The 20,276-nt window shown below is 42.1% G+C and overlaps 1 protein-coding gene and 1 non-coding gene across 3 annotated transcripts in view; one reads left to right on the top strand and one right to left on the bottom strand.

Moving 5' to 3' along the window:
- Nucleotides 1–8,116: 8,116 nt before the first annotated feature.
- TRNAN-GUU (transfer RNA asparagine (anticodon GUU)) lies at nucleotides 8,117–8,190 on the bottom strand. Its single transcript has one exon. It is a non-coding gene; the product is annotated as a tRNA-Asn (tRNA).
- Nucleotides 8,191–17,918: 9,728 nt separating this feature from the next.
- Nucleotides 17,919–20,276, top strand: part of CASD1 (CAS1 domain containing 1) — a 41,636-nt gene continuing 39,278 nt past the window's right edge. The window contains exon 1 of one of the 2 annotated variants that reach the window (XM_052801777.1): nucleotides 17,919–18,287. In XM_052801777.1, the coding sequence (XP_052657737.1) occupies nucleotides 18,155–18,287 (133 nt within the window). In that variant the 5' untranslated portion in view covers nucleotides 17,919–18,154. The remainder of the gene's footprint in view (nucleotides 18,288–20,276) is intronic. The other variant, XM_052801785.1, reaches the window with a different exon arrangement.

The following is a 20,276-nucleotide window of genomic DNA, read 5'->3' as shown; positions in this document are numbered from 1 at the left end:
CTGAAAACCCTAAATGAACTGCAATTCCAACAGCTGTGGTTTTGGAACTGGGAAGGCACTTGGGAGAACACACAAAGGACCATGAAGACAACAGCAAAAGCAGGTAAGGGGAGAGGTGAGACAGGCTTAGTCAGCAGGAACCCCCAACAGGGAAGCATGAAGAAAATGTCCAGAAGAAGGTCCCTGTAACCTGAAGAACGCACGACTCCAAAGGTTAGCGGCTGAGAGTCTGAAGGCAGCTCCAAATGGTGCAAGGAGGAATAAGCACTAAAAACTGTTTCTAAAGAAAGTTTTTCATTCTTGCTTGCAATGAATTAAGAAAAAAGGGGAAGATATCAAAACATGTCCTGAAGTGCAGCTGCTATGTGCCCACAGCTGTGTGCTGAATTAGTAAAAAGGGAATTGCCATGATAAAATACAGCCCATTTTTTCTTCAGGTAAATACATGCATTTATTCATTGGACAATGATGATTCTTAAAGTGTTAATAGTTCAGTCATTTTCTTAGTATTTCAAAATATAATTTTTTTTGTTGTTGTAAAAAGAAAATAATGAAATGCTTTAAAATGGTAAGAGTTTCTTTTCTCATGTAGATTATCTACAAGCTAAGAAGTTCCTACAAGGACTGAAAAGATAAAATTGCATCCCTCAGTCTATGTAATCTGCTAGGATGTATGCAAAGGTTATTGCTAGGACTGGGAGGTCGACTATTGCTGCCTGGGAAGGAAAGAAAGAAAGAATAAAGTAACACTTGAGGTTTAGAAAGGAAACTACAAAAGGCAAGTGCTGTCACTTTTGTCATCTTCCGATTTCTCCTTTGCTCTCTGTGACATCCAAATTCTTCTGTGTTTTCATACCTTTGCCACAAAAGTGGACTCATTTGGAAATTAAACCAGAAAAACTACATAGCACCTACCTCACAACTTCTAGCCTCATTAGCACCGAGACAATGCTCAGTTCGGCCTGCAGGTTTTGAGCTCGTCAGAACTTACTGCACAAACAAGTATTTTGCTTATGCTTTGTACAATATTGAAGAAACTCTCTTTCCTCTCAAGGATCATAGCTGAAAATAAGTGAGATGAATGGCAGACAAAGCAGGCAGCCTTCACATTGTCTAATTTCAGGAATATAAAATGTTGAGTAAACTTCTGGTACAGTGAACTTAATCATCTTTGGGAGTGGTCTGCCTCTCTGTAAGGATTATCTCTGGAGAATTTAATTATGAGCAGGTATTCATCAGCAGTATTGCAACTAGACCATTAGCATAAATTAGCTAAAACAATAGGGTTAAAACAGATTAAAGTTTGCATTCAGAAGACAAAAGAAACATGGAAGGAAAGGAAAACAGCTGGAGTAACTAAGTGAAAGATAAGTTTGCAGCAAGCCCTGCATAGGAACAGAATTGCTGGAGAAGCTGCGTAAGGCTGGGTAGAGAGATTAAGGAGCCACTGACACGCACAGTGCTCAGTTGTGATACAGGTGTGAAAATGAAAGTACTGCAGCATTCAGAGCATTTTCCTCCCTGGAATATGTGGGACTGATCACCCACTTGTGTGATCAATAAATGTGTCTTGTCTGTCAGCTCCTCTTATGCTGTCTCCCCGGCAGGTGAACAGAGATTAAAAGGCTCCTGTCAGTAGGTGCTTCAAATTGCATCTAAACTGAAGGCTGAAGTCTCAGTGCCGATATTCCTTACTGTATCCATAAATCTTACTAAAAAGGCCTCAGAAGTGCTTAAAGTGCCTCTGCGTGTATGAACTGGGCTTGCTACGTAGTCCTCTTGACACCTGAATTTTACTAGTTGGGCTAGGCAACAGCTCTTGGGGCTGGTTCGCACTTTTGTAAGTGTGTATTTCCATAGGCACAACTCCCTCTCAGTCAGCCTGTGATCCCAGTATGCAGAGGAATCATTTGAATAAATGGGAATCAAACAAAACAGCAGTTGCCAAGGGGTGATGAATTCAGTCTCCTCTTTCCTTGCTCCTCCTGAGCATAACTTGCTCTCCTGGGACCAGTGTCAAGCTGATATATACTGTTTCCCATTTCAGCAGGCTCTGCTGGCAGCACGTTGGGCTTTCTGTAGCATGTGCTTTCGCATGAACATGGCGTAAGTAGGTAAAAAGCAGAGGTGATGAGAACACCGTAAATTTGACCAATGCAGAGCAAAAAGAAACTCAAAACCCAGAAAGCGGTTATAGAAGGGATGGTTGTAACTGTGCAGGCTGCTTCACTGGGAAGAGAATCATGAGCCACTGACAATTACCTTATGAATCGTGTTTATCAGTTTAAAATATGAATACTGTGCTAAAGGCTGTGAATAGACAAATTTCCTTTAATACAAGTAAGTGACAAAACAACATTAACAGATCTACGCTTCCACCACACAGGTTTAAGTTGCAGCTTTTAACGTGTCTTTTGATTAGTTTTGCTGTAGTGCTTAGTGGTTTCAGACAGGATCTCCAAGAAGCTGCTTTCCTACCACCCACTTGACGTAGTGTTTGACAGTAATAGAATCACGTATACCAACTTCAAACAATGAGATAATAGCAAGTTCAAATAAAGCAATTCTTAGACATACTACCAGAAGTAATCTCTAATTCATCTAGCTTTACTCACGCTTCCTTCCAAGCTCATTAAAAACCCACTAATTTTCTGTAGTGCTCCCCCATAAAGCTCAGATGCAAAATGAATGCAACCTGTGGTGCATAAACAAAGATCTTCAGCAGAAATGAGTGTATGTCTATATTCTTAGGCTGGAATAAATTTGTCCTTTCCTGGAAAATAGGTGGTTGAATACAGGAATTACATGAGCAAAATTTCCTAAATATGATTCCATGCCTAAGTATACTCTCCAACTGCTCATGAAACGATGGTTCTCATTAAGCCAAATATAAGTATCAAAACAAACAAATACAACATTTGAATGCCATTTTGAACACGAGCATGTGAAATATATATAATTCATTCCAATAATTATTGTCAACACCATCTTAAAAACACATATTTATTTTATTTTCTCTTACTGCTTTCAAGCTACTGAAATTGGTTCTTTGCGTGAAATGAAACAAGTTTTCCCAAACGCCAATTCTTAAGACCCTTGGTAAAACAGCAAGAGCAGTTCTCCACCATTTCCACAAGCGTAGTGCACCACCTATTGACATAGACACTAATTACCAGCCCCTGAGTATTTTTCTAGGTTTTTTCCCTGAATTCACTGTCATGGTTGCTATCCAAATCTTCTGAGCTGCCTGTGGCCAAGAATATCCCGAGGGCTATTTCTGATAAATACCAGCATCACAACTCATCCTCAGAATATATTAGCTTATCAGAAGAATACCCATCCATCCAGGAAAGCTCCTGGCCCCAACCTGCAGTCTCACCCGTGGTAGAAAAGACTCAAGACAATAATAATTTAGTCTCTTAGTTGTCAGGTTCGATGAATCCGAAACAGCAGATTAAAATTCATCTGATTAATAGCTGCTCCCCAATGAAGCAAATGCTTGTTAATATGCTGCCCGTAACTCACCTATCAGTCTCCTGCAACCACCTCTGTGCAAAGATACTGCTGTTAAACAGAATTCTGTCATTTTAGGTATGCAGTACATTTGGTAGTGGTCTGGAACAGGTCAGAGCAAAAAGAATTTAATTTACAGAGAAGCTGCAGAGCTGGGTTCCTTCTGTTCATCCAGAGGCACAATACTGCTATGAGGTTTATAAGGACACGGGTGGCAGAAAGGAAGGAAACTGAAGATGGCATCTCACAGGCATCTCTTTCTTCCTCTGTCTTCCTGACAAATCGCTAGATGCTTATTCAGCTCCCATGGCCAGACCCTTAGCCTTTGAGCATACCCTGTGTTTTCAGACAAGAAAATTGATTGGAGAAGTAAAGCATTTATACCACCTCTCTTTGTAAGCTATCATTTTATACTGGAATCACTCTGGAATATTTGATTTTATCTTAATCCAGGGCGAGATTTCAGCTTTGTCCTCCTGTTGTCTGCCTGCACTTCTGGAAAGGTTAGAAGTTATTTTTGCAAGGCAAAGAGAGCTTTGTCCTGAGGTGTAAGTGGAAGCCATTAACAACTGCACCCATACTTGTCTCAATTATTCACAACCACTAAATTAGCCTCCAGACCTCACAGTGGGACTTGGGCATTGACAATTATGCTTTACACAAATATATATATATACAGGGTTAACATGAGGTTCATAATGGGGGAAAATGGCAGCAAACCATTTTGAGGTGAGAAGGGGGTTGGATCCCCTCTCATCACTGATGGAGGGCACAAATTTCTTCCACAAATTGCCACAGTAGATGTCAACCGACAGGGTTATGTCAGAAATGCCACTATTCCAAGACTCTTACCATAACAACACACCGGCTGTAGCATTTATTGTGTGTTTGATATGAACAACCTCTGCATCAAGTTCCTGAAGCACTAACTCCACAGTAGGAATGAAGAACATCTTTCCTTCATGTTACAGTCAGAGTAGGGGAGAATTGGGCCCTGACTTACTGTTCGCAAAGGCAGGCAATGGCACAGACCTCATATTTCTATCATTGTGCATCTTTTTTTCAAACAGAAAGTAGTTCTCACCTCAGAAATCAAGAAAAGGATCTTTGATCCTGTGGCTTGAGGTTTAACTATTTTGATAAAATTCAAACTATCCAGGAGAGCAGCGTTTCCTCAGTCTGCTTATACTCCTTCTGAAAAAAAATCTAGATTACCTAAAAACTGATGGGAACAGTAGGATGTCTGAGTAACTAAATAATGTGGTAGTAATAACTAGATGTTATAATTATTATAAATATTAATTATATTAATCAATTAACCATTTAACTACATTTGATTAGGACATTGATTAATACTGGTATTATACTATTAAATAGCAATAATTAAATAATTACATAATGTGTTCATTAGAAATTTCCCATTAAAAAACAAAATTTGCTTTTGGTTTCCTGTTCAACTGGTTCTACCATGTTCATGACTGTTGGAGGAATATCTTTCCCTTTATTCTTTCCACACCTTCCTCCATCCTTAAACGCCAGTATGGCAAACTATCTCACCCTGCCAGCTCTAGTTCTACACTTAGATTTTTTTTTTCAAGTGGATCCTTCTGTTACCCCACTGCCATACCCAAATGCTTTTTGTACTCTTGTGGGAAGCAGTAAATATGGCCAGGGTCTCTGGCCTGGGAAAAATCATGCAATAGCCTAATTGCTGAAATGACCTTCTCTACTTAGTGGTCTGAAGGACAGGGTTTTGCCTTCATGAAATCCTCCCCCCATAATGATTATAGGTTTTTCTGGGCAATTTTGCCTGAAGGGATTTACTACTACCTTTTTCTTAAGGTATTTAGCATCTCGAGGTGTTAGTCTCTGCTCCTGATTCCCAGTAAATTCTCTACACAGTGCCTAGAATATGTGTCAAGAAGAGTCACCCACACAGAGCCTTCCTTAATTTAGGCAAAATGCTTTTCATGTATACAATTTTTTCTGGTTGCTAGTCTTTTTTGCCTTCTCCTTAATTTTAATCTTTCAGCATTTAACAGGGAGTAAGACTTACTTACTCTAATTCCTCAGTTCAAAATAACATCCATGGCTATTATTGCTGTACCTATCTCTACACCATGTTTGGTTTACCAGCCATCTAAAATTTCAATTCCTATAGAAGCTGCACATACCCAAAATGATTGGTTCCCCAGACTCTGCAAGGAGATCCAAAGGACCTCTGCTTATTCTTCTGAAGATGAGCAAAGAGTGCAAACTACATCCATGCAGTGCACCTGCCTCACAGTACACGAAGAGTAGAATTAAAGCATGTATCATCGTCATCTCTCTCAGCTACTTTCATTTGCAAATAGATAAAAGAGGTCCTTTGAACTTTTTCAGTTCCATATTTGGGTCTGGGGTACAGACTTCAAATACTTTATTTCATATCATTCCTGTAACTTTTGAAACTATTGTTTTAGTTAGTAGTCTCCAATTTGTTGAATATCTTAAGAGTTAAGGTTAAGAATTCCTTCCCTGTGAAAGACAAGCTGGTGACTTGTCCCTACAAATGACAATGTCCTTGGCTGGCTCCAGGTGAGAGGAACTAACATCTCAGCACCCTCCTCCTGAGCTGGGATGCCCTCAGCAACTTTGGGAGTATGAGCTCTTTGTCTCGCGTGGAGATTCAGGAATGACATTCCTACCCCCCCCACCCCCACCCCCCGCAGGTTGACCATTAAATATGCATTTCAACAAGCATGTCCGATAGTGAACAATACTGTTTCTAAGACCTTGCTCATGTTTAAGCCAGTGTTTCTCTGGCCCCGTATACAATGGTATTACCATCTCCATAGGCTTTACTGTTTTCTCTGTTATTAGGATCTCACAGATCACTTCTTTGCAATGAGACTTGGCTATCCATTCCAGGTGTGACCACTCTGTTAACAAAATTACAGGCCAAGGACTGACCTTTGGATTAATTGAGTTTCTCTCTCACCCTCTTTCCAGGTCCGTATCAATGTTCTTACCTTCTCCTTATCCTCTGCTCCAGAAGTTTAGTCTATAAACCTGTTCTCTGTGTTAATTCTACATAAATACAGTAGAAATTTCATATGCAACAACTCAGTAGCTGTTTTCCGTGGGCTTTGTCTAAACAACTCCCTTACCTCTTTGCCACAAACATGATAGTGCACTGTTCAATCACAACATGAAGAATAGTTGCGTTGATTCCTATCAACCCCTTCATCTGTTTCTTAGCATGGTTACAAAGTTTAATAGATATTTCAGGTAAATTCATAGCCTTTTACTATCTGAAGATCTGGAATTTATGATAGCATGAGCTTCTAAAAAATAACAATTTTAAACTGATCATCTGATATGATCTGGATCTGGTGTGTTGAAAAACAACCGGGATTTATTTTCCATTTTCAAGTTGCTTTGCACTCTTCTGCCACCTTGAGGGCATCGAGCCATCTTCTGAAAATCCAAAGGTACTTAAGACCAGTGCCTTACCTGTGGAGTGGAAGCACTCTGTCAAAGCCAACAGACAAGACCAAAGATCTCTTCTGGTTTTATTAGCTGCTCTTTTGCACCTAGATCAAGGCCAGCATTTTTTCTTGGCTATTGGCTCACCTCTTTACCAGCTAATTGCCTGCTTCCTGCTCCCAAGTCAATCGTACACTAGTTTTTGCCTTCAACTTTGAAACCAGCATTTTGATTGCCTCTTTCCTAGTATTTAGATCCTTATGCTCCAGCACTATAGAAAGGAAGACACCTCAAAAAGATTAAATTCTTGCACGTACCATGAAAACAGGCAGATGGGCAGTGGAGAGAGAACCCTATCAGTTCTCCCTGTGAGAGAACGGCTGCCTCATAAAATGATAATAAGAGAGAGATACTGAAGGATATTGGCTTCAGTGGTTTCACTGCATATGGATTTGTTCTGGGTTTAGGCTTTAGAGAAAGTCATATTCTGTTAGTTAAGCCTCTCAGTATAAGTGTTTTTAAAGCATAACCAAAAAATCACACCAAAGAATCAGATCCATATGCCTGTCATTAGAGCAATTATTAAAGTGTGCCACGCACAGGAGATAAAGCTAGAAGCAAACAACAGCGGTCCTGCAGATTCCAACTCACCAGGCTTTTACACAAAATTTCTGGAAATGGCACAACTACTCACCTATCTGTTAATTCCTAAACGACAAATCTTTGCTAATCTGAGGTGCACGGTAGCCCATGCTGATATTTTGTGTATATATATGTTTACATTTCAACATCATAAAATTACATAGGCCCATTAGAGCTGACAGCAACACAACACAGCACCATATAGACAAACAGCTATGACAGAACAACATTAACCCTAAGGAACACTCTGTAATATTCTGCTTAAATTAAACTATTTCTATGCAATTTTCATCTTTAAATAATGCCCCATGAAAATACTTTAGTCTATTAATCTATTGCTGATTGATACCGCAGCAAACTAGTGTTTTAATGAGCCTTGAGACTAACAGAGAATTTGATTTCCAAAGTTTAATAGAATGGTTTGGGTTGGAAGGGATCTTAAAGGTCATCTAATTCCAACCCCTCTGCCATGGGCAGAGGAAAGGGGCAATCCCGTCCCCGGGTGGGCTCGAACCACCAACCTTTCGGTTAACAGCCGAACGCGCTAACCAGTTGCGCCACAGAGACTCCCCAGTTATAGTGATCTTCGCAATAAAAAATAATTTTCCTTCCTAAAATAAAATTACCTTCCTAAAAACATTTATTCCAAGTAGCAGAAGTACACTGCACTAAATCCTACTATATTCTAGAATCTTTCAAGCTGAAAAAAATTTACAAGACAATGTTTCATTGTAGTTGATTATTTCATATAGGATCTAAGTAATTCAGTGTTTAAATGCAAAAACTACTCAACAGCACCCTGCAAATTCCAGTAAGAAATTGCAATGGAAAATAAATAAGATGATTGTTCTTATTGGAGAAATTATATTGGGTGGCAGGTTCTCCCTATTAGTAGTGAGAAAAGAACCCGCCTCCAAAGTCATGATCTCTCACTATCAGAATCAACAGATAGGGATAATTTCCTCCCTGACCTCAGTCAAGCATGCCCAGTTCCACCAAATTTCATACTTATTTAAAGAAACTTTGGAAATTAGCATAAATCGAAAGATCCAGAGTTACGTCAAGGTCAGCGAGAAATGACCTTCCTGAGCTATCTTTATAAAAACTGCCTTCTTCCATTTCTAATACAGCTTGGCTTTCGCTCCTAAAAAAATATTACAGAATCAAGTGTATAACTATCAGTTGCTTGGAAAAATCAGAGCTGACAAGACATTTAATAATTTCAAAAAAGCGTATTTTTGCACTGGCATCCGTAACAGTCAATTATAATTTTTCATTCACAAATAAATCTTCTCATGCTTTGACTTTTCCATTTTAGCTTTTGTCCCATAAACTAGTCACACCTTCCCATTGTTATATTTGCTTTTAAGTTATAAATTCCATAGTTTGTTCATAGCTGGTTCCACAGTGAAATACGTGCCACTTTCACAATCACCCAGTTTCATTGCCTGAAATGTTGCTGGTTATGCAACAGCAGCTGAGAACATGAAGGGAATGCTGCTGAATGAGGACAGCTTAAAAGTTGCTCTGTGGAGCTGAGGTATTCTTGGTGGCCAGACGAAGGAATTGCTGTGCATCCTCCCTCCAACAGCATTTAATAACCTAGTCAAGTATTTGCCAGTCGACATAGGTATATTTAATGTTTTACTTTCTATTTTGGAGAGGTTCTGAAACACTAAACTGCACAAAATAGTGGCAATCATACATGAGTGAAAACATGTTGGTTAGCTTTGGTGTCTGAAAGCCAGCGGAACATTCTTCCAGTTTCTCATAGGCAGTAGGAGATGTCACTTCATTCATCAGTAATACTTCCATTATCCTTATTTTTTATTTAGCCAAATGTCCTTTGTGACATTGAAGTTTGCCTCTGTCCAGTCTCAAGGACCACAGGATTTAGTTTCCCATCCCAGTGTTTTCCTATCAACTAGGATATTTTCCTATCCCAGTGTTCCAGGCATTATTGCAGGCAATAATAGCTGCTTCACTTCTCACCTTCTTTTGTAACAGAAAAGCTTTGCCTTCTGGTTCCAATTTTTTACCCACCTTCAACTCTCAAAATGTCACTCCTTCCTTATACTCCTTTTATGCTTGTGAACATTGTTTTGCAAGGAAATCCAACTTTCCTCATTATCTGAGCCTCCTCATTATGCTCTTTTGATAATTTTCTAGGTTTTGCCTGCTTTCCTTTACTCTTTTCCTTGCTGTGTTTTGCTCTGTATTGATTGCTGACCCCATTACAGACTCCAGGCTTTGAAAACTGAACAGTATCAATAAGCACAAGTCATAAACAAAGCTGTAAGAGTAGGTGCTGTGCAAGCACAGAGCAAAAAAGTTTCCTCCTAGAGAAGAAACAAGAGTGAAGCCTACTCAAACAGTGCTAGCAGACAAGCAGCCATGTGAAAAGACTGTTAAAGAGCTTTTAATAGAACTTCTAATATCTTATAAATTATATTTAAGAAGTTACATCTTTAGGCCTAAGCTATTTCAAAATGATATCACGGGAAAGAGAAACAAAGCAGTGGGGAATTTGAGCACAAAAAAACCCCAGATTTGTTTCAGTAGCACAAAGTATAAAAATTAGGCTAACGACTAGATCTAGTTGGCCTAGAGACAGGATGAAAAGTCAGTTATATTTTCCTGTTAGATCTGTAGTAATGCAGCTTTATATTAGTGATTAGCTATTAACCCCTAGAAGGGATGTGCACTCAGGCATTGCTGCTCTGGGATGAATGTGTCACAACCCATGCTGGACAGACCAGGGAGAGGTTGTGGTGAGTTCGGAATTCCCTCGGGCTAAATTAAGGTGAAGCGACACCAAATGATCAGTTAAACATTTTATTTATGGCAGAAGCAACCTTGGAAGGTGTAATAGTAGGCGGTGTGGTTTCTACTGAAGCGTCTACAAAGGTAAGGAGGAGAAAGAGAAGAAAAAGAGAGGAAAACAAGAAAAGGGGCGGGGGGGGTGGAGAGTGATCACCACCCTTGGATCCCGCGATGAAGTTAACGGTGGTCAGTGACGCTGACGGTTGTGGTAATCCTCTGGTGATGGGCACATGTGGGGCTCCTCGCGTCTGCGTCTTTTACAGCCCCGTTCCCACCTTTTCTCATGTCAATCATGCCCCTCTTGGTTTTCTGCGCACGGCCCCTGAGGACTTACGTAACTCTCGACGTTCTGCGTGGGTGCCATCATGGGGGGTGGTCATGACCCCCTTCTCCAAATAAACTCTGGGTGACCCCTGGCCAGATATGGTGAGTTGTTCTGCCCAGTTCATCAGGACGCAGGACTGTGCATCCCCTGACACACCTCCGGCGACCCGTGTCACATGTGGCGTTGCTATGCAGAACTTATCTCGCTGAAGTGCCTTGCAAGCAAGTTCCATTCCTTCCCTCAAACGCAAAAGCCAGGCTGCAGCCTCTGTCCGTCACGATGGGTGTTTGAGGCATTAACTCTGTCCAGTGTCTCACAGAATCCCATGCTCATTCAGATGTTTGCACTTCAAGATGCACTGAATTTTTAATCTCCTACAGCTCATCATCTGAATCTTGGGCAAGACTTATCCTTAACAGCTGGACCACCTACTAGTATTTTTTAAATATTTCTTTAGCTATTGTTCTTTAACATTTTAAAATGTAGAAATAATCAGTACTAAGTTGTTTTCCCTTCCATTACATTTATAAACATATTCTGCTTATGTATTTCTTTCATGCAATCTTTTATTACATTATTTTGATTCATTTGCTGTATTCCCTACTTAGTATCTTCTGCAAAGTTCTTCCTGGAACTTCCTTGCCTCTCAGCTTCACGGCAGGGTAATAAATAAGTGAAAACCAACTCTCACTCACACAGGTACCTGGCCTTTTTATCAGAGTACATCTACCTAACATTTGTGACAAAGTTGACCGTTGAAGCAGGATATGTTTTAGCCGCACACTAAGCATAAGCTGCCTGAGACTTCGATATAGGACTTTTTGAACTCAAGGCTAAGTATTTTTTAATGGACCAGTATCAGACAGACTACTAATGTACTGCACAGAATGTTAATGATGATAACTGTCAATGATTTTTTACTAGATATCACACTGATAAAAGTGGAAATTATGTTCTCTCTCTCTCTCTGTTTTAAAGAGAACATAGTAATTACAGGATGGCATCTCTATTGCTGGCAGCCAGAAGATAAGGCTTCTAAAGCTCCAGGAATGCGACACAGCTTGGGCAGTGGCTGTGTAGGATTCCAAAGTCCAAAGACTTTATTAATTATAAAGAATTCTGAATTTTAAAGAGACACATCTGGGAGCATAAGGGGGAAACAGGAAGAGAAACAATGTGAAAATGAAGTGTTGATGAAAAAAGAATAACTCCGTTTGACAAGGAACTAACAGTGACCGCCATTTCTCTCAACCAGGATTCAAGAAAAGAGAGAGAGGAAATAGAAAAAAATAGTACCTGCATAGCAAGAAACTCATCTAAATTGAAAATTCTTAACCCATTACATTGATGAATACAAAGCTTTGAGGATAAGAATCTAAGCAGCTGAAAGAAAAATAGGTTTGCATTAATGAGCTGTGCAGAGTCCCAGTTGGGACTCAAGACTGCATAGCTGCACAGTGATGACCAGGCCCCATGATGCAGAAAGGTGCAGCCTCTTGACTGTCCTTAATAGAAGGGAATGGATGACTTAAACATTTGCAATCTGCCTATTTCCCTTCCCTGTCTCCATCCCTCCAATCCACCTCTATTTCAGATCCAGAGAAACCTGAAATGAAAACACAATTAAGCCTCATGTTATAGAGCTGCAGATTTATTCATCTCTTCGTGATAAAGCTAAATATAGCCTTGTACATGTGATTTCAAAACTACTTCACTTAATATCAGCTTGACTTTAGTACAGCCTATTGAGGAACCATTTTTATAACTGTTACAAAATCAGAAATCTGTAAAAGCAGTAGTAGAATTTCCAAGATCTTACAGGTTTGGTGGCATATTTGTTTTGGTATTTGGCTGAGACAGTACTCAGGGTACACTGCTTGACTGAACAAGTCCACTTAGAAAAAAACTTCTTACTCTCTGTACTCCCTCTTCATTAACGTAATCAAATATTTGCAATAAATGGCTACCACGCATGCACACGATGCATAGAAACTTGATGCTTACGGAAAGATTGATCACCATTATGAGGCTGAAAACTCAGCAGTTAAAATGTCTGATGCCATCTTTTGGCAAGTACACAAAAGCTGCTGAAGCAAAAGCTGCACTACGGAAAATATTACTCTGCCCAGGAATTTGTTGGAGATAGATAGCTTTATTTCTGGAATTACAATATGACCAGAGCAATGTGACAATGCTGGACAACTTAAATTAAGATGTGATATGGTTTGGGGTATGGCAGATCCTACTGATTAATTATTCAACACTTAACCTGTAAGATAATGTAGGGAATAGTCCAGCTAGTATATAACAAGCAGTATGTTCCTTATGAACATATGAACATTTTCCTTACGGAATTTACAGATTAGAGGCAAGTCATAATTTTTCTTCCAGCTCTGGTGCCTATATTCCTTGCTATATATACTTGTGAAAAATTAGTTCCACTCCTATAAGCATATAAAAACTCTAAAGGGAGAATATCACATGAGAATGCCATAGTATTCCTCTGACTGAGAATGTTTAAATATCAGCTCTCTGTAAGAGCTGACTTTATACTATAGTAGTCACTTCGTCTGTTCTTACATGCTTAACAGTCCTTAGGATTGCCTTGTGCCTTTGGCTGAGGACAGCAGATCTAACTCCAGAAACTACACATGGCTGTAATGTTGAAAACAGGAAAAATCAAGAGAAGGAGATCTACTGTGAACTAAGCTTATCAGCAAACTCATGCGTGCATGCCAGGTTTGACCCATGTATCATGAAATGGAGTGGTTTGGACCACTTAAAGAATCACCTCCAACGGTATTAGCAAAAATGATTTAATAGGAATTTATATAAAAGCGCAACTTCACAGAATTCGATGGCAAGGTTCGCTCTATTACTTAATAAATACATGGATGAAACGTGCACAGGAAAATTAATGTAGAATCCAACTAGAATTATGTATACAGAAACCATCGATGCAAAAGTTTAAGACAGAAACATACAAAGGAAAATTGGATTAGAATTGATTTTTCATGATTGGTACAGAGATGGAATTTGTAAAAAGGTAGGGGAGACCCTCCTGTTGAATCACGAGGTTCGGAGAAGACCCCCTTGCTTTCTAAACTCCTGTCAGAGTCTAGGTGCGGCTGGATCGACTCCTAGTCTCAGACTTGGGCAACAGTTTTTATCTAAAGGGATTATGAGTATAATAGCAGCCTGAGATTCATTCACAGTTGAATAAAGTTCACAACAGTAATTTATGTATAGATTTGAAAAGCAGTATTTGTAATATACTTGCTATAGAATATTCAGGTTAGTACACACATATGCACAAAGACACTAAGAGATATACATACAAGCAAGTCAAAGAGGTATACCTGTTAAAAATTCCCCTCGAGTTCAGTGAAACTATTCATGTCAAATGCTTCAGCATTTTTCTCAACGGGCAAAGGGTTGAGCCTCAAGGAGCAAAGAGTATCAGCCCAGGTCCCGTCAGCGTCTGGTGACAGACCTCCAATCTTTGCAAATCGAAGAGTTTGCAATCTCCGAGAGCAAAAGTCAGGAAGCAGCAAAGGAAGAATTCTTTCACCTAAATTATACCTGTGTAAATGACATCTGCCCAATTTAAACTTACTGTCTAAATTCAACAGAGAGTTGCCACTCCTGATGGTAAGTCATCCAGCTTCTTCTAATTTATGAGCAAATTACGAGCACCTTACTTGTACCAGTTCTAGAGAGGGAGGTCGGTGATTAGTTTAAACTAGATTGGTTCACTGTAAGTAGGTGGAGTTAGGTGAGATGAACCCCATCTTTCCTGGTTGCTTTATTGTATTGACACATAGGGCAAATAATTCAGCCAAAATCCACAGTACACGTTTTTAGCTTCTGTCATTAGTGACCATACATAACACCACAGTCTCTTATGAAAATAATGAATTCAGTTAAGCCAAGGCTACATCTGTAGAAAACAGAAATGTGAAATCCCTCCTGAGGCTTTTTACTCTCAATATTCATAGACATTATCCCATGCACACAGTAGTGTCACATCTCCTCTGCCTCTCAAAGGAACCACTTCTCTGCTCCCTGGGTCTTCTCTCTGTGGCTGCTCTAGGTGTTCCCCTCCCACTGACGGCCTTTGGTGCTTCCAGCAGAGCAAGCAGAAAGCCAACGCGAAGCTTTAGCATTTGCAAATCAAAAGCTGAGGTCTGACTGGTCAGAAGAGCCAGCAGACTTCTGGTTTACTTCCAGCACACTAAGTTTACCAGCAGACAGGAAAATAAAGTAGGTATACAATTTACAAAGCTGCTTCTAGCTAATAATAGTTCATGTCTGGAGTTGGTTTCATAGGCTACTTAGCAATCCTTACTCAGCCTTTTATATCAGGCCTTTTATATATAATGGTTTTGGTGTGAATTACTTAGGTATATGTAATGATACCAAATTCAATTAGCTAGTGAAAAAAAGGAGGTACTTGTAAGAAGCAAGGCCGCACGCATGCAAACCACTTCCTAACTCATGGCACTTCAGCTAAAAGCTTCTGACCGAAATGAGGGAGATGTCTCTTGTTGAAGACCTAAGCAATGTCTCCAAAGGACCAATGAAGCAAAAGCAGATGCCTTGCTCACATTCATGTAAATATTTCATGTACGCAGGTGTATTGCCTTAATTAAGATATTCAACCTGCAACAGTATCAGTATGCATTTGTACAGTCCTAAAATAATGGAGATGTAATCCACACATGGAGTTTTCAGGCATCACCGAAGGCCAGTGTTAGTGCTTCAGGGCAAATGAGGATGGCGCGGGGACTTCCAGCAGCAGATCTGAAAGAGCCCTCCAAAGGCTGTGGGACAGTTACTATTTCTGAATGTTGTAATTTTCTGAGATATCTAGAAACAAAAGTATGGTTATTTTGATAACTTTTTAATTTCTGCTGTGGTTTCGTAGGAAGAAGCTGATTTAATTGAAGATCCCTGAAATTCTCCAGAGAGACTATCTTGCAGTAGAGAACTGTATTGTTTTTTAATTTTGAGAGAAAAAGTTACATTTCCCTGCTCAAGCATTGCAGCCATCCTAACTGAGAAGCTGAGTCAACACTCCGGGAGCTCCAGCTGAACTCCGTGCTTCCTGCATCTATGCTGCTTATGGTAACAGCGTTATTTAGAGTAAGTTTTGAGGAGCTACACTCACAGTCACAAATGCACCTTGCAGACTTGCAACATAGTCAGCAAACTTAACACAGTTATATTGCAGAATGAGACAGGCTGAAGTATGTTTCGGTTGGATGAAAAGTCTTACTTGTTCATGAATAAATGTCACAAAAACAAATTAAGAAGAGTCTATGTGGTCCTCAATGACTGCAGGAAAGACACATTTTGTAAGACTGTTAAGAATCATTAATGAGCAACAATCCAAAAGGCTACAAAAAATATTCTAGTGAATACTTCCAGTTAGAGAAGCTGTTAAAAAATGTTTCTTCTTAAAGTGTAAAATGCAGCTGTCACTTGAACATATGTGAAATGAGGACAAAGAAAGCTAAGCACTAGCAGGAATATTTTAACAAATAATAAAGTTTGTTCACAGTGAGAATGCTTTGAAAATTCTTGGCTTTTTGAATGATGCATGACCAAAAAATAATACATGAATGGGATTTTTTTATTTATTGAATAGAAGAATCCATACTATGAGCAGGTTTGGGGGGGGGGGTGTTTGTCAGGGGGAGGGGGTTGTTTGTTTGTTTTGTTGGGTTTTTTCAGGGAAAAAATAACGCAGTAACTACTGTACACTTGGGAGTTTACCTGGTACCTTTTTTTCCTCTTTCCCTGAGAGAATGAACCTGAACACTTTAATATAGTAAAGTGTTTTTATTATTTAAAAACATTGCTGGGAAAGTGAATGAATTAACAGAATATAGATATTATGTTGGCAGATAGTGAAGACTTTGATTGGGTGGAAGTGGGATATACCTTGAATATATAGTAACAGTGCACATCAGAATACTTGGAACTCAAATTTTGATGTACATTACATTATGTTTGCATAATGCATTAAGTTCTTCTGTTTTTCAGATAATATTTGAAAATAAAACTTTGCTTACAGTGTGTAGACTTCCTGGTTTTGTTTCAAATGTTTCACTTTTTTTTTTTTCCCCAATCTTTTTTTTCACGTACTATTAAATGAATAATGAAATTCAATGCTTTCCAGAACTTCCAGAATAGTGGTTTTTTGATGAGAGGGAAATGGAAGGATGGTGAAATGAAAACCAGACTTTTTTTGTGTTCCATATCCAGATAACTGATGATTACTATTTACCTGCTCAGTTAAAAAAAAATATTTTCCATTCATTTTTTTTGGCCAGTCCTCATGAAAAGAGCTCTGCTAGATCTGAGGGAGAATATCTGTCAAGCATCGTAAGTACTTCATCACGAAGCCGAGGCCTGACGACTGCTCACCGTTTAGTTCCCATATTTATGCGAATGCATACTGAACACTTTCCCTGAGTTTTATGTTTGTTTATATATGGTTGCTTTATTTTGTGGAAACGTGTTCCCTGTGACCGCCTGCGCTGCTCCGGGCCTGGCTGGTTAGGCAGGCAGCTTCTCACCAGCACCTCCGGTGAGGGCCAGGCCTCGGAGGGCAGATTTGCCACCCTGCACCTTCCCCCAGGTGCGAGTGAAGTAGCTGCCTGTGGAGAACAGGACTTCCCTTTGCTGAGATTTCAGCATTTCGCTCGCAACACGCACCTTCTCCCCCCCCCCCCAACCCCCCCGTAAACCCAGGTAAATCTGTGAACAGATTCCTTGTACAGTGTTATCCACCTTGAGAGGGAGTGAACGTCTCCCAGCCTGGGCTGACGACTTCCATGTCAGTTGACGAGCGACAAGTGTTTAAAAATCGCAATGCTTGGGAAAAAGCCAGCACTGCCCGGTGCCAGCAGTCCCGCACCGCGTCAGGCACAGTACCTCGCCCAGGTACACCTTCATGGAGCACAGTCCCAACGACCCCACGGCGAGGAGCGAGGCGCCGGGGGCCAGCAAGGTCCCCGCCTCGCAGCCGCCCCGCGCCTCCGCCCCCTCAGCCGCGGGCCTCGGACCAAGCCCGGGGGGATCCACCGCAGCCCCACGCCCGCCGCGGGGGCCCGCTGCGCCGAGCCGGCCGCCGCGGGGCGGGGAGCCGAGCGCTGGGGCCGCCCGCTGGCGGCCGAGGGGAAGCGGCGACGCCGGGAGGGCGGCGGCGGCGGCTCCGCCCCGGCCGCAGGGTGTCGAGCCCCTCTCCGCCGCGCCGGTGGGGACGGCGGCAGCCGGCGGCGGCGGCGGGGTCTGCCTTCGCCGCCAGCGGGGACCCAGTGCTGCCCCGCTGCGCCCGCCCGCTCCATCGCACGCTGTTGTCATGGAGGAGCCAAGATGGCGGCCCTGGCCTACACGGGGGGCAAGCGGGAGATCAACTACTACTTCAGCGTGAGGAGCGCCAAGGCGCTGGCGCTGGGCGCCGTCCTGCTCCTCACCGCCTGCCACGCCGCCTCCCGCCGCTACCGAGGTGAGGGGGCGGCCGCGGGCGCTCCGCGGGGGGCCGCGGCTGGCGGGCAGCGGGAGGCGGAGTCCCGGCGGAGTCCCGGCGGAGCCCGGGGACGGCGGCCGTGCAGGGAGGGCGGCGGTTCCGCCGCCCGGGGCAGCCGCGGCGGGGCCGAGGGCCGGCGGGGGCGACGCGCGTACCCCTGCCCCGGCGAGCAGGGGCGGCGAGGGCAGCGCGGCGTGGCAGCTCGCTGGCCGCTGCGGGAGGCGAGCCTGGGGACAGCGGCGGCGGGGACCCGGCGGCGGGGCCCGGCCTCGGGGTCGCCGCAAGCTTCCCGCCGGCCGGGCGAGTCCCCGCGGCTCGGGCGTGCGTGACTCGCGGGGTCTGTGGCGGTGCGATGTTTTTGCTGTGAGCAGAGCCCAGCTCTCGGGGCCTTGCCTGCGGCGTGTGTAGCAGCTGAACGGCTGCAGGTGAGGTCGCAGGAGTGGAGGGTGACTTCTCCCCTGTGACTTGTTCCCGTGCAGGATAATTAAGGACCTTTACCTGGCAATTAGTGATTAAAATCTTAATTGGTACAAGACTTGGTGTATGTTCTTTCACTGTTTGCACCGTTGCCTCAAACATAACAAAACCCAGTCTCTTTGGTGGGCGAAGCGAGAGGAAGAGTTGTTTGGTTTCACGTGTTGTTAGCGGCTGTGGACAAGCCAGTAACCCCGATCTGGACGAGCGTAGCTGGTGAACGTGACGGGGCTGCACACGGGTGCGCGCCGGTTACCGGGGTGCTGGGAGCTTTGCTGATCCCTCTTCTTTCGGGTTGTTTTGGCCCTGAAGCTGTGAATCATGGCATGATCCGTAAGTGCTAATGGAACTGCTAAAGGGAAGTATTTTCTTGTTTCCAATTCATGCTAAAAAATGTAGTATGCTTTTGTGGGTAAACCAGAAAGATGATCCAAAGAGAGATTGCTGCGGCTCTGTTTATCGCAGGACGCCTAGTGTTGCTGTATTCCAACACTTGCTGCCAGCATCTGCAGAAGACAAGGCTGAGGCAGTTTATTGTGGAAATGGGAAAGGGGGTAGGGATCTTTATGGATACAGTTCCCTAGATTCACCCTCTGGCTGGCATGTCAGTAAGTCTGATAAACTGACTAGTACTAAGCTGCAAGACATGGAGGCATTTACTGAATTCTGGAGGAGCTCAAGCATGAAGTAGTTGAACTTGCCTGTTGTGCTGTGCTCCTTAAGGCACAAATCAGCTGCAAAACTAGATGGAAGGAGGGTGGCAAATGTGATGCTTTTTTAAAGAGGGATTGCAGGACTGGCCTAAGAAAATAGGGACTGCCATATCAAGCAGATTACAAGAAAACTGGAATATGCATATATACGATATATTATGGGAGAGTTAATGAGAGGGGTGAGTCACAAATTGCAAAACGGTGAGACTCTGCAGGCCTTTATGTAAGTTGATACGGTCTGTATGGGTTTTTCACAAAGCTTTCAACAAGTTCCTTCGCCTAAGGCTTTTAGTTTCTTGAAGCTGTTATAGGGTAAGAGAGAGGCTTTCCCATAACTTTAAAAGATAGGATGTAGAGTGAGAGTGAATACAGAGTTACAAGTTTGGGCTCCTTTGAACAAATAACATTTGAAAGACAAATGGTTTAGAAAAGGAGGGTGGAGGATTTATAGCAGACAAAAGTTTACAGGATAGATAAAAGCAGAGAGGTGCTTGAGGGATCGTTCTGCAACCCTTCAGTGATCTCAAACATCTGAATTTCAGCAGATATCAGAGCTAAATGGCACTTTGCTTATTGTCAGTGGTGTTGGTCACCCCCACTTAGTAGTGGTATAACAGAGCTTGGAAAACGTGTACAAAAGAGCAATGCAAATGGCAGAACAGTAAACCAGCTCCTGTACAAAAAGTAATGAAGTAAATTACAATTCTGTAGCCTGGACAGAAAATTATTAGCTTGGTAATGGTCTCAAATATTATGAATTATTGGGGGAAGGTAAAATCAT

Source organism: Harpia harpyja, chromosome 1 (assembly GCF_026419915.1).
Source record: "Harpia harpyja isolate bHarHar1 chromosome 1, bHarHar1 primary haplotype, whole genome shotgun sequence".
In the NCBI taxonomy this organism is placed as follows: domain Eukaryota; kingdom Metazoa; phylum Chordata; class Aves; order Accipitriformes; family Accipitridae; genus Harpia; species Harpia harpyja.
Note: the sequence above shows the minus strand (reverse complement) of the source record. Positions and strands in the feature narration are given on the sequence as shown.